Here is an 11,771-nt window from a genome sequence, read left to right as displayed (position 1 = left end):
GGTTTGAGACACTTAGACTCTTTTGAGGAAGCTTAAGTTGGAAAAGTCAACCACATATTGACTTATGTGTTAGAGGGCTCGGATGTGAGTTCTGATTGTTCGGTTAGCTTCGGGAGGTGATTTGGTACTTAGGAGCGCGATCGGAATGAGTTTTGGAGCTTCGGAGTAGATTTAGGCTTGAATTGACGAAGTTGATATTTTGGCGATTTTTGGTTGGTAGGTGAGATATTGATATAGGGGTCGGAATGGAATACCGAGAGTTGCAGTAGTTTCTTTATGTCATTTGGGATGTGTGTGAAAAATTTCAGGTCATTCGGAGGTGGTTTTATTGGGTTTTTAATCAAAATCGTAAATTAGAAGATTTTGCAATTCTTAGGCTTGAATCCGATCCGAATTTGGTGTTTCGATGTTGTTTTGAGCGTTCTGAAGGTTGGAACAATTTTGAATAAGGTATTAGGATATTTTTGGGCTTTTGGTTGAGGTCCCGGAGGCCTCGGGGTGATTTCGGATGGTTGACGAGAAGTTTGAGACTTTGTTGCAGCTGCTGAATTTGCTGCTTCTGGTATTTCCGCACCTGCGGATTGGGGACCGCATGTGCGATGCCACATGTGCAGGCATTTAGTCGCAGAAGGGAAAAGGGGCTTGATGAGCGTCGACCGCAGAAGGGTTAGGGTGACCGCATTTGCGATGTCGTAGATGCGGGTATGTGACCGCAGATGCGGACTAAGGGGAGGTAAGTGATTTACGCAGAAGTGGAGGAAGAATCGCATATGCGGTACCGCAGAAGCGGGTATTGGGCCGCATATGCGAAAATGTCTGGGCAGAAGGTATAAATTGTGGCCTTCGCGAATTTTAGCTAATTTCGCCATTTCTATCTCGACTTTGGAGCTTTTTGGACGATTGGAAGGAGGGATTTGAAGGGAACTTCATTGAGGTAAGAAATTTGGACCTAAAACTCGTTCCTATGCTATTATTTCACGGATTAGAGCTATGATTAATGGAATTTAAGGGCTAAAATTGGAAAAACTAGGGCTTGGAAACTTAGACCCTTGCTTGAGGATTTGAAGGACCATTTGAGGTCAGATTTCATAACTTTTGATATGTATGGACTCGTGGGGAGATAAGCAAACTATTGATGTAAAAATTATCGAATTCTGAGATGTAAGCCCGGGGGTCGGGTTTTGCTAATTTCTGGATTTGTGTCATTTATTGATTGCTTTTCACTTGTGCTTCGTTCCCTTAGCATATTTTGACATCCTCGTTCTGATTTTGGATAGATTTGACATGAGTGGAGGCCGATTCGAGGGGCAAAGGCGTCACGAGCTAGAGATTTGACTGGTTCGAGATGAGTAATGATTGTAAATGATGTTCCGAGGGTATAAAACCCCGGACTTCCACATCGTTGTGTGATATTGAGGTGATGCACACGCTTGATGACGAGCGTGGGGTCGTGCACTGTTGGGGATTGTGACTTAGTCAGTCCCGAATGATTATTTTACCGCATATTTGACTGAAATCTATTTGCTATCATCATGATTTGGGCTGAATACTATATTTGGGCATTGTGCAAACTATTTCAACCCTTCTGGGTTTTTTACTAGTATTTTCTCACTGTTTTGACTTTATACTTGAACTCAGTCATGTTATATTTCACTGTTTTTCGTACTCAGCCATGTTTACTCTGTTTTAACACTTACATGATCTTTTAAATGATATTTCGGGCTGAGAATCATGTTTTACTATTGCCAGAGTGGCTTGTGAGGATTTTTGACTAAGTAAGGCCAATGGCCTATGTTGTGACGAAACATTTGATACTTATTATGAGGCCAAGGCCTGAGATATGTACGCCACAAGGTGGCTTGATTGATATGAGGTCGAGGGCCTAGTGATGATGCCACGAGGTGGTTTGATATTGCGCTTGGGCCGTAAGGGGCCCCTCCAGGAGTCTGTACACCACCAGTTTGTGCGGGTACCCATTGTTATGTGAGATTGAGACCGAGGGGCTGGTACTGTTCTATGTGATTGCCCGAGGGCTGGTATTGTTTTGAGATGTTGCCCAAGGGGTGGATTTGTTGATACTATGTCCGAGGGCGAACCTTTATGTGTTTATTTTCATAATTTACTGTAAATTCCCTGTTAAATTGTTGAAAAAGGCTTTTCCTGAAGTTAAATTGAGTTAAAGGATTTTTACCTATCTTTCACTGGTTTTACTGTTTTTAATGGTTTTACTGCTTCATTATATCATGCTTTTGTGCCTTACGTGATTTTCTGCTTTCAGGCTTTATTTATGATTATTACCCACTGAGTTGGAGTACTCACTTTACTCCCTGCACCCTGTATGCAGATTTAGGCGTATCTGGTCCCGCTCTCGAGTGCTGATCATTCCGGCTCAGGCGGATCCGAGGAGTATCTAGGTAGCTGTCGGCGTTTGCATCCCGGAGCTCTTCCCTATCATACTTCTTCATGTTCTTAGTTTCTGTATTAAACTTTGTAGTTATATATATAAGGAGTATTCGTTTTGTTAGATACTCATGACTAGTGATACCCCGGTATCGGGCTGTGATTGGGTTGTATTCCGCATATTATACTATCATTTACTTAAACTTTGGTTTATTTATTCATTATTAGATTGTTTCTTAATTGCTTAATTGTTAATAATCGGATAATGGGAAGTGTTGGGTGGCCTTGTCTTCACGAGAGGCACCATCACGACCAGGTTTGGGTTAGGGGTCGTGATAAGTTGGTATCAGAGCCTAAGTTACATAGGTCTCACCAGTCATGAGCATGTTTAGTAGAGTCTCACGGATCGATACAGAGACGTCTGTATTTATCCTCGAGAGGATGCATAACCTTTAGGAAAAACTTCATATTCTTGAAATTTTTGTCGTGCGAATTTGTTGATCCGAGTACTAAACTTTTGTTGGGCTATTCTCTCACAGGTAGTGAGGACACGCACTACCGGTTATGATGGATGACCACTAGTACCACCAGCTGTGGCCACTAGATACCGAGGACGCGGCCTTGGTAGGGGCAGAGCAGCTAGGGCAGTACCTGCAGATCCACCAACTGCCCTAGTTCAGAATCAGGTCCCAGTTATGGATGCTCCAGCAGCACCAACTCATGCACCAGCTGTGCCCATTGTGATTTAGGGTCTTCAAGAGGCCTTGGCTCAGATCTTATCAGTTTGCACTAGCCTAGCTTAGGCGGTTTCGGCCACTACAGCCGCAGCTACTTCTCAGGCTAGGAGAGGCAATCAGACTCCTGCCGCTCACACACCTGAGCAGGTCGTGTAGGAACCTCAGATGCCTGGGGCACATCCAGCCCAGCCGGTTGCATTTGCTCAAGACTATATAGTTCCTGCTATGCTGGAGGATGAGCAGCATATGTTGGAGAGGTTTGGTAGACTGCAGCCTCTGACCTTTAGTGGTGCAGAGGGCGAGGATGCCCAGGGTTTCTTAGATAAGTGTCAGAGGATGCTTCGTACAATGGGTATTCTGGAGACCAGCGGGGTCGCTTTCACTACTTATCAGTTTTCGGGAGCTGCCTTCACTTGGTTGGAGGTTTTTGAGAGGCGTAGGCCTGTTGGTGCAGCACCCCTTACCTAGCAGCAGTTCTCCATTCTCTTTCTGGAGAAGTATGTGTCGCAGTCCGGCAGAGAGGAGCTGCGTAGGGAGTTTGAGTGATTGCGTTAGGGATAGATGACTGTGATGCAGTACGAGATGAGGTTCTCCGAGTTAGCTTGTCATGCTATTTGGATGGTTCCAATAGATAGAGAGAGGATTGGGAGGTTTGTTGATGGCCTCACTTATCAACTTTGTATTCTCATGACTAGGAGAGGGTGATTGGTACTACTTTCGAGGAGGTTGTGGATATTGCCTGAGAGATTGAGTCTATTTGTCTCCAGGAGCAGAGGAGAGAGAGGCCAAGAGGCCTCGAGGATCTGGTAGTTATAGTGGTGCTCCTTCGAGAGGTCAGTTTTAGCAGAACAGAGGCCGTCCATTCAAGCATGCTCAACCAACTCGCCCAGGTTATCGTGGGGTATCATCGGGTCATCGTTCTCACAGTTCTCATCAGGGCCAGTCATCACTTAGTGCCCATCTAGCTCAGAGTTCATCCCGTTCTCCATCAGTTCAGACTCTTCTATGCCGAGTGCATCTGCTAGTCACTCCGGTGCGAGGGGTTCCTTTCAGTTCCTTTCTCCACCTGGGAGTTGTTTTTTGAGTGTGGTGAGATGGGTCATATGTGGAGGCAGTGCCCTCGTCATCTTGCGAGTTCATCTTAGCATAGGGGTCAGTCATCGCCTTCAGCGCTAGTTACTTCACCACCACCCGCCCAGCCAGCTAGGAGTGGAGGTCAGTCAGCTAGGGGTCGCCCTAGAGGGGGAGGTCGATCAGGTGGCAGTCAGGCCCATTTCTATGCACTTCCAGGCAGACCCGATGCTATTGCTTCGGATGCTGTCATTAAAGGTATTATTTCAGTCTGCCACAGAGATGCCTCTGTATTATTTGATCCCGGTTCCACCTTTTCATATGTGTCATCATACTTTGCTCGTTGTTTGGGTACGCCCCGTGAGTTTCTTGCTTCACCTATTTATGTATCTACCCAGTGGGCAATACTATTGTTGTAGACCATGTGTACCGATCGTGTGTGGTGACTATTAGGGTTTGGTGACCCGTGTGGATCTTTTATTATTATGTATGGTGGATTTCGATGTCATTTTGGGTATGGATTAGCTATCTCCGTGTCATGATATTCTGGATTGTCATGCTAAGACAATCACATTGGCTATATCGGGCATGCCACTAAATAGGGATATTGATTTTGGTATTGACCTGGTGTCGGGCACTCAGCCCATCTCTATTCCGCCGTATCATATGGCACCAGCGGAGTTGAAGGAAATAAAGGAGAAGCTTCATGAACTCCTTGATAGAGGGTTCATTTGGCCTAGTATGTCACCTTGGGGTGCATCAGTTCTATTTGTGAAATAGAAGGATGACACTATGAGGATGTGCATTGATTATAGGTAATTGAACAAGGTAACAATTAAGAATAAGTATCCCTTGCCTTGCATTGATGATTTATACAACCAGCTTCAGGGAGCGAGAGTGTTATCCAAGATTGATCTCCGTTCAAGTTATCACTAGTTGAAGATCAGGGACTCGGATATTTTTAAGACGGCTTTCAGGACCTGGTATGGTCATTATGAGTTCTTGGTGGTGTCTTTTGGGCTGACCAATGCCCCAGCATCGTTCATGCATTTGATGAACAGTGTGTTTCGGCCTTATCTTGATTCGTTTGTCATAGTCTTCATTGATGATATTCTGGTATATTCACAATGTCAAGAGGACCACGCGAAGCATTTGAGAGTTGTGTTGTAGAGATTGAGGGAGGAGAAGCATTATGAAAAATTCTCCAAGTATGAGTTTTGACTTAGTTTAGTGGCTTTCTTGGGGCACGTGTTGTCCAGCGAGGGTATTCAGGTTGATCCGAAGAAAATAGAGGCGGTTCAGAGTTGGCCCAGACCATCCTCAGCCATAGAGATTCGTAGCTTCCTTGGTTTGGTAGGTTATTATCGCCGTTTTGTTTAGGGATTCTCATCTATCGCGTCGCCCTTGACCATGTTGACTCAGAATGGTGCTACATTTGTATGGTCGGACGAGTGTGATGAGATCTTTCAGAAGCTCAAGACAGCATTGACCACAGCTCCAATGTTAGTTTTGCCATCAACTTCAGGTTCATATACCGTGTATTGTGATGCTTCGAGAGTTGGCATTGGTTGTGTATTGATGTAAGAGGGTAGAGTTATTGCTTATGCTTCTCGTCAGTTGAAGCTCCATGAGAAGAACTACCCCGTTCATGATTTGGAGTTGGCTTCCATAGTTCACACGTTGAAGATTTGGAGGCATTACTTGTATGGTGTGTCTTGTGAGGTGTTTATTGATCATCGTAGCCTCCAGCACTTGTTCAAACACAAGGATCTCAATTTGAGGCAGCGGAGGTGTTTGGAGTTGCTTAAGGATTATGATATCGCTATATTGTACCATCCGGGAAAGGTCAATGTGGTGGCCGATGCCTTGAGTCTAAAGGCGGTGAGTATGGGGATATTGGCATATATTCTAGTGTGGGATAGACCTCTTGCAGCGGATGTTTAGGCCTTGTCCAATCGGTTCGTGAGATTAGATATTTCAGAGCCTAGTCGAGTATTGGCTTGTGTGGTTTCTCGGTATTCCTTGTATGATCGCATCAGAGAACACCAGTATGATGATCCGCATTTGCTTGTCCTAAAGGATAGAGTTCAACACTATTATGCTAGAGATGTGACCATTGATGATGATGGGGTATTGAGGATGCAGGGCCGGATTTGTGTGCCCAATGTGGATGGGCTTCGGGAGTTGATTCTGGAGGAGGCCCATATCTCGTGGTATTCCATTCATCTGGGTGCCGCGAAGATGTATTAGGATTTGAGGCAGCACTATTGGGTGAGGAGAATGAAGAAAGACATTATGGGATTTGTAGCTCGGTGTCTCAACTGTCAACAGGTGAAATATGAACATCAAAGACCGGGTGGCTTGCTTCTGCGGATGGATATTCCAGAGTGGAAGTGGGAGCCGATCACTATGGACTTTGTAGTTAGACTTCGACGGACTCTGAGGAAGTTCGATGCTATTTGGGTGATTGTGGATCGGCTGAACAAGACCGCGCACTTCATTCCTATATGTACTACCTATTCTTCAGAGTGGTTGGCAAAGATCTATATCCGGGAGATTATGCATTTGCATGGTGTCCCAATTTCCATCATTTCAGATAGGGGCACTCAGTTTACTTCGTAATTTTTGGAGGTCTATGCAACGAGAGTTAGGTACTCAGGTTGAGTTGAGCGCAACTTTTCACCCTCAGACGGATGGGCAGTCCGAGCAAATTATTCAGATATTGGAGGACATGTTGCGTGCTTGTGTCATTGATTTCGGAGGGTCATGGATTAGTTTCTACCTCTTGCAGAGTTTGCTTATACCAAGGCTATCAGTCGAGTATTCAGATGGCTCCATATGAGGCTTTGTATGGGAGGCGGTATAGATCTTCAGTTAGTTGGTTCGAGCCCGGTGAGGCGAGGCTATTTGGGACATACTTGGTGCAGGATGCCTTAGAAAAGGTGAAGGTGATTCAGGAGAGGCTTCTTACAGCACAGTCAAGGCAAAAGAGTTATGCTGACAAGAAGGTTCGAGATGTGTCCTACATGGTTGGTGCGAAGGTTCTGTTAAAGGTTTCGCCCATGAAGGGTGTTATGAGATTCAGGAAGAAAGGGAAGTTGAGTCCTCGGTTCATTGGGCCTTTTAAGGTGCTTCGTAGGATTGGGGAGATGGCTTATGAGCCTTTTTTGCCACCAAGCTTGTCGAGTGTGCATCCGGTATTTCATGTTTCTATGCTCTGGAAGTATATTGCGGATTTGTCTAATGTTTTGGATTTTAGAACGGTTCGGTTGGATTATGATTTGACTTATGATGTGGAGCCAGTAGCTATTTTGGGTCGTCAGGTTCGAAAGTTGAGGTCAATGGATAAAGCTTCAGTGAAAGTGCAATAGAAAGGTCGGCCCTTGGAGGAGGCTACCTTGGAGACCAAGCAGGAGATGTGGAGCAAATATCCTCGCCTATTTGAGGCTTCAGGTATGTTTCTTGACTAGTTCGAGGACGAACGTTTATTTAAGTTGGGAAGGATGTGATGACTCGGCCAGCCGTCTCATGAATTACCGCTCCGTTTCTCCCATTTCTACTTCTTTATGCTTTGTCTATCTGTGTCATGTGGTATCAGGTTGGTCGGATCGAATCCGGAATGATTTTGTTAAGGTTTGAGACACTTAGTCTCTTTTGAGGAAGCTTAAGTTGGAAAAATCAACCGGATGTTGACTTATGTGTTAGAGGGCTCGAATATGAGTTCTGATGGTTCAGTTAGCTTTGGGAGGTTATTTGGGACATAGGAGTGCGATCGGAATGGGTTTTAAGAGTTCGAAGTAGATTTAGGCTTGAATTAACGAAGTTGATATTTTGGCAATTTTCGGTTGGTAGGCGAGATTTTGATATAGGGGTCGGAATAGAATTCTTAGAGTTGCAGTAGTTCCGTTGTATCATTTGGGGTGTGTGAGAAAAATTTCAGGTCATTCGGAGGTGATTTGGTTGGGATTTTTATCAAAAACATAAATTAGAAGATTTTGAAATTCTTAGGCTTGAATCTGATGCGAATTTGGTGTTTTGATGTTGTTTTTAGCGTTCTGAAGGTTGGAACAATTTTGAATAAGGTATTAGGATATGTTTGTGATTTTGGTTGAGGTCCCGGGGGCCTCGGGGTAATTTCGGATGGTTGACAGAAAGTTTTAGACTTTGTTGTAGCTACTGAATTTGCTGCTTCTGGTATTTCCACACCTGCGGATTGGGGACCGCATGTGCGACACCGCATGTGTGGGCGTTTAGTCGCAGAAGCGAAAGAGGCTTGATGAGAAGCGACCGCAGAAGCGGTTAGGGTGACCGCATCTGCGATGTCGTAGATACGGGTATATGACCGCAGATGCGGACTAAGGGGAGGTAAGTGATTTCCGTAGAAGCGGAGGAAGAACTATATATGAGGTACCGCAGCAGCGGGTATTGGGCCGCATATGCGAAAGTGTCTCGGCAGAAGGTATAAATTGTGGCCTTCGCGAATTTTAGCTAATTTTACCATTTTTATCTCGGCTTTGGAGCTTTTTGGACGATTGGAAGGAGGGATTTGAAGGTAACTTCATTGAGGTAAGGAATTTGGACCTAAAACGCGTTCCTATGCTATTATTCCACGTATTAGAGCTATGATTAATGGAATTTAAGGGCTAAAATTGGCAAAACTAGGGCTTGTAAACTTAGACCGTTACTTGAGATTTGAAGGACCATTTGAGGTCGGATTTCAGAACTTTTGATATGTATGGACTCGTGGGGAGATAAGAAAACTATTAATGTAAAAATTATCGAATTCCGAGACGTGGTCCCGGGTGTCAGGATTTGGTAATTTTGGGATTTGTGTCATTCATTGATTGTTGTTTTCGGTTGGGCTTCGTTCCCTTAGCATATTTTGACATCCTATAAAAAAGCCCTTTCTCCTTTTCTAAATAAGGTAAGCTTTGAAGCCGTAGCTTGCTGGTTTTTCCATCATCCAATCCACAACAAATCGAATGAAACCTGGCGAAAAAGAAGTGAACACTTTGCTGAGGAACGAAGCTTCGTGTTTGTTTTTCTTCAAACCCCCAATCCGCTCTCGCTCGCCGCTACTAACGGGGTCTCGGTTGATTTCCCTTCCTTTAGCTACTAAGATGTTTCAGTTCGCTAAGTTTGAAAAGTCCAAAGAGCGCAGACTAGCCACGGAGCTTGGATACGGTTTCCCGATCGGAGATCCATGGATCACAGACGGTATCTCCCCATGGCCTTTCGCCTCTGAAAGCGTCCTTCCTTCTCAATGCCCGGGCATCCATCCAATGCATTCTTTTCGATCTTGTACCCTATGTAGGCTTGCAAAGCATAGGCGTCACAAGCGGTACACTGAACACCAACCCAATCTCGACCGGTATTTCCTCAATGTTTTGACTTTATACTTGAACTCAGTCATGTTATATTTCACAGTTTTTTCGTACTCAGCCATGTTTACTCTGTTTTAACACTCACATGATCTTTTACATGATATTTTGGGCTGGGAATCATATTTTACTATTTCCCGAGTGGCTTGTGAGGATTTTTGACTGAGTAAGTCCGAGGGCCTATGTTGTGAGTAAACATATGATAATGATTATGAGGACGAGGGCCTGAGATATGTATGCCACGAGGTGGCTTCATATTTGCGATTGGGCCGTAAGGGGCCCCTCCAGGAGTCTGTACACCCCCAGTTAGCGTGAGTACCCATTGTGATATGAGATTGAACCCGAGGGGCTGGTATTGTTCTATGTGATTGCCCGAGGGGCGAACCTTTATGTGTTTATTTTCATAATTTACTGTAAATTCCCTGTTAAATGATTGAAAAAGGCTTTTCATGAAGTTAAATTGAGTTAAAGGAGTTTTACCTATCTTTCACTAGTTTGACTGTTTTTAATGGTTTTACTGCTTCATTATAGCATGCTTTTGTGCCTTACGTAATTTCTAACTTTCAGTCTTTATTTATAATTATTACTCACTAAGTTGGAGTACTCACTTTACTTCCTGCACCCTGTGCACAGATTCAGGCGTATTTGTTCTCGCTCCCAAGTGTTGATCATTCCGGCTCAGACGGATCCGAGGATTCTCTAGGTAGTTGTCGGCGTTCGTAGCCCAGAGCTCTTCCCTATCATACTTCTTCATGTTCTTTGTATCTATATTAAACTCTATAGTTATATATATTAGGAGTATTCCATTTTGTTAGATGCTCATGACTAGTGACACTCCGGTATCGGGCTGTGTATGGGTTGTATTCCGCATATTATACTATCATTTGCTTAAACTTTGGTTTATTTATTCATGATTAGACTATTTCTTAAATGCTTAATTGTTAATAATGGGATAATGGGAAGTGTCGGCTGGCCTTGTCTTCATGAGAGGCGCCATCACGACCGGGTCCAGGTTTGGGGTCGTGACAAGTTGGTATCAGAGCCTAGGTTACATAGGTCTCACCAGTCATGAGCAGGTTTAGTAGAGTCTCACAGATCGGTACGGAGATATCTGTATTTATCCTCGATATGGAGACGTTGTATGAGTAAATTGTTTGGATCATATGAAACTAGGTTCCAAGACCTTCAGTTTGGTATGAGATATGCCCCAAAATGACATCATAAAGCTTACGAATTTAATTTCTCAAAATGGCTCGTTAAAAGGCAAATCTTAACTCGATTTTTCCGTAAATTAAGTACAATTTTTCCAAACATTATATTTTATATCCAAACATCATATATAGTCATATTATGACTTTACACACCTTCAAATCATGATTAACAAGTCTCATATTTATTAGACGTCACCTTAGGATGTGTCACGATTCCGGTTCGCCCTCCGTGAACCATCGTGACGACACCTAGTCCTCTACGAGTAGGTAAGCCTAAATTGCGGAAGATAACCAAAGTGCGGAATAAAAACAAATTATTCGTTCGTGCTCAAACGAGCATAAAGACATACCTAAAGTAGTGAAATAATGAGGGTAACGGCTACGCATTGATAACTAGGGATTTTGATACATTTTATACTCCTTCATGCTAAAGTTTGATTAGAAATGTTTACAAAATAGTCTCAAAAGGCTCACAAGTTGTGCTTGATTGCAGGTTTGATCAACAAGGTGACAAGATGTCAAAGATCAACTAAAAAAGGAGTGAAACTTGCACAAGTATTAAGACAAGACATAGCTCAGGAAAAATAGGGTCAGTGCGTCCGCACACCATTCTGTGCGGTCTGCACAAGTGAGGTTCAGAGATGCTGCTATTCAGGCAAAAAGGCAATGTGGCCGCACGAGGTTTTGTGCGGTCCGCACTGGGATCAATGCAGCCGCACTTGATTTAATGCGGTCCACAGAGCCAAGGTTCAGAGAGTTGCCAATTCCATGTTTGAAGACCAATGCGGTCCGCGCTCCATTTCATGCGGACCGCACTAGAGGCCGTCGCGGCCGCACTCGATTCTGTGCGGTCCACATTGCCCAAGTTTAGAGAGTTGTTTATTCAAGTTTAGATTCCTAGTGTAGCCGCACGTGATTTTGTGCGGTCCGCACTAACCCCGCAGGGGTATTTTTGTCCAGATTTTTCAGCT

The 11,771-nt window shown here is 44.1% G+C and overlaps 1 protein-coding gene across 1 annotated transcript; it reads left to right on the top strand.

Annotated features, from left to right (window-relative positions):
• The first annotated feature begins 7,036 nt into the window (after window positions 1-7,036).
• LOC138875403 (uncharacterized) lies at window positions 7,037-7,579 on the top strand. Its single transcript, XM_070154229.1, has 2 exons — window positions 7,037-7,237; window positions 7,337-7,579. The coding sequence occupies exons 1-2, from the start codon at window positions 7,037-7,039 to the stop codon at window positions 7,577-7,579; spliced, it is 444 nt and encodes a 147-aa protein (XP_070010330.1).
• Window positions 7,580-11,771: the final 4,192 nt, after the last annotated feature.

This window comes from Nicotiana sylvestris, chromosome 8 (assembly GCF_000393655.2).
Source record: "Nicotiana sylvestris chromosome 8, ASM39365v2, whole genome shotgun sequence".
Classification (NCBI taxonomy): domain Eukaryota; kingdom Viridiplantae; phylum Streptophyta; class Magnoliopsida; order Solanales; family Solanaceae; genus Nicotiana; species Nicotiana sylvestris.
Note: the sequence above shows the minus strand (reverse complement) of the source record. Positions and strands in the feature narration are given on the sequence as shown.

Excerpts from the sequence above, each read along its gene's own strand:
- LOC138875403 (XM_070154229.1), top strand. The coding sequence starts at position 7,037 with ATGGCTCCATATGAGGCTTTGTATGGGAGGCGGTATAGATCTTCAGTT. Across the intron at positions 7,238-7,336 it reads TTCGAGATGTGTCCTACATG|GTGCTTCGTAGGATTGGGGA; the intron begins GTTGGTGCGAAG and ends GGGCCTTTTAAG.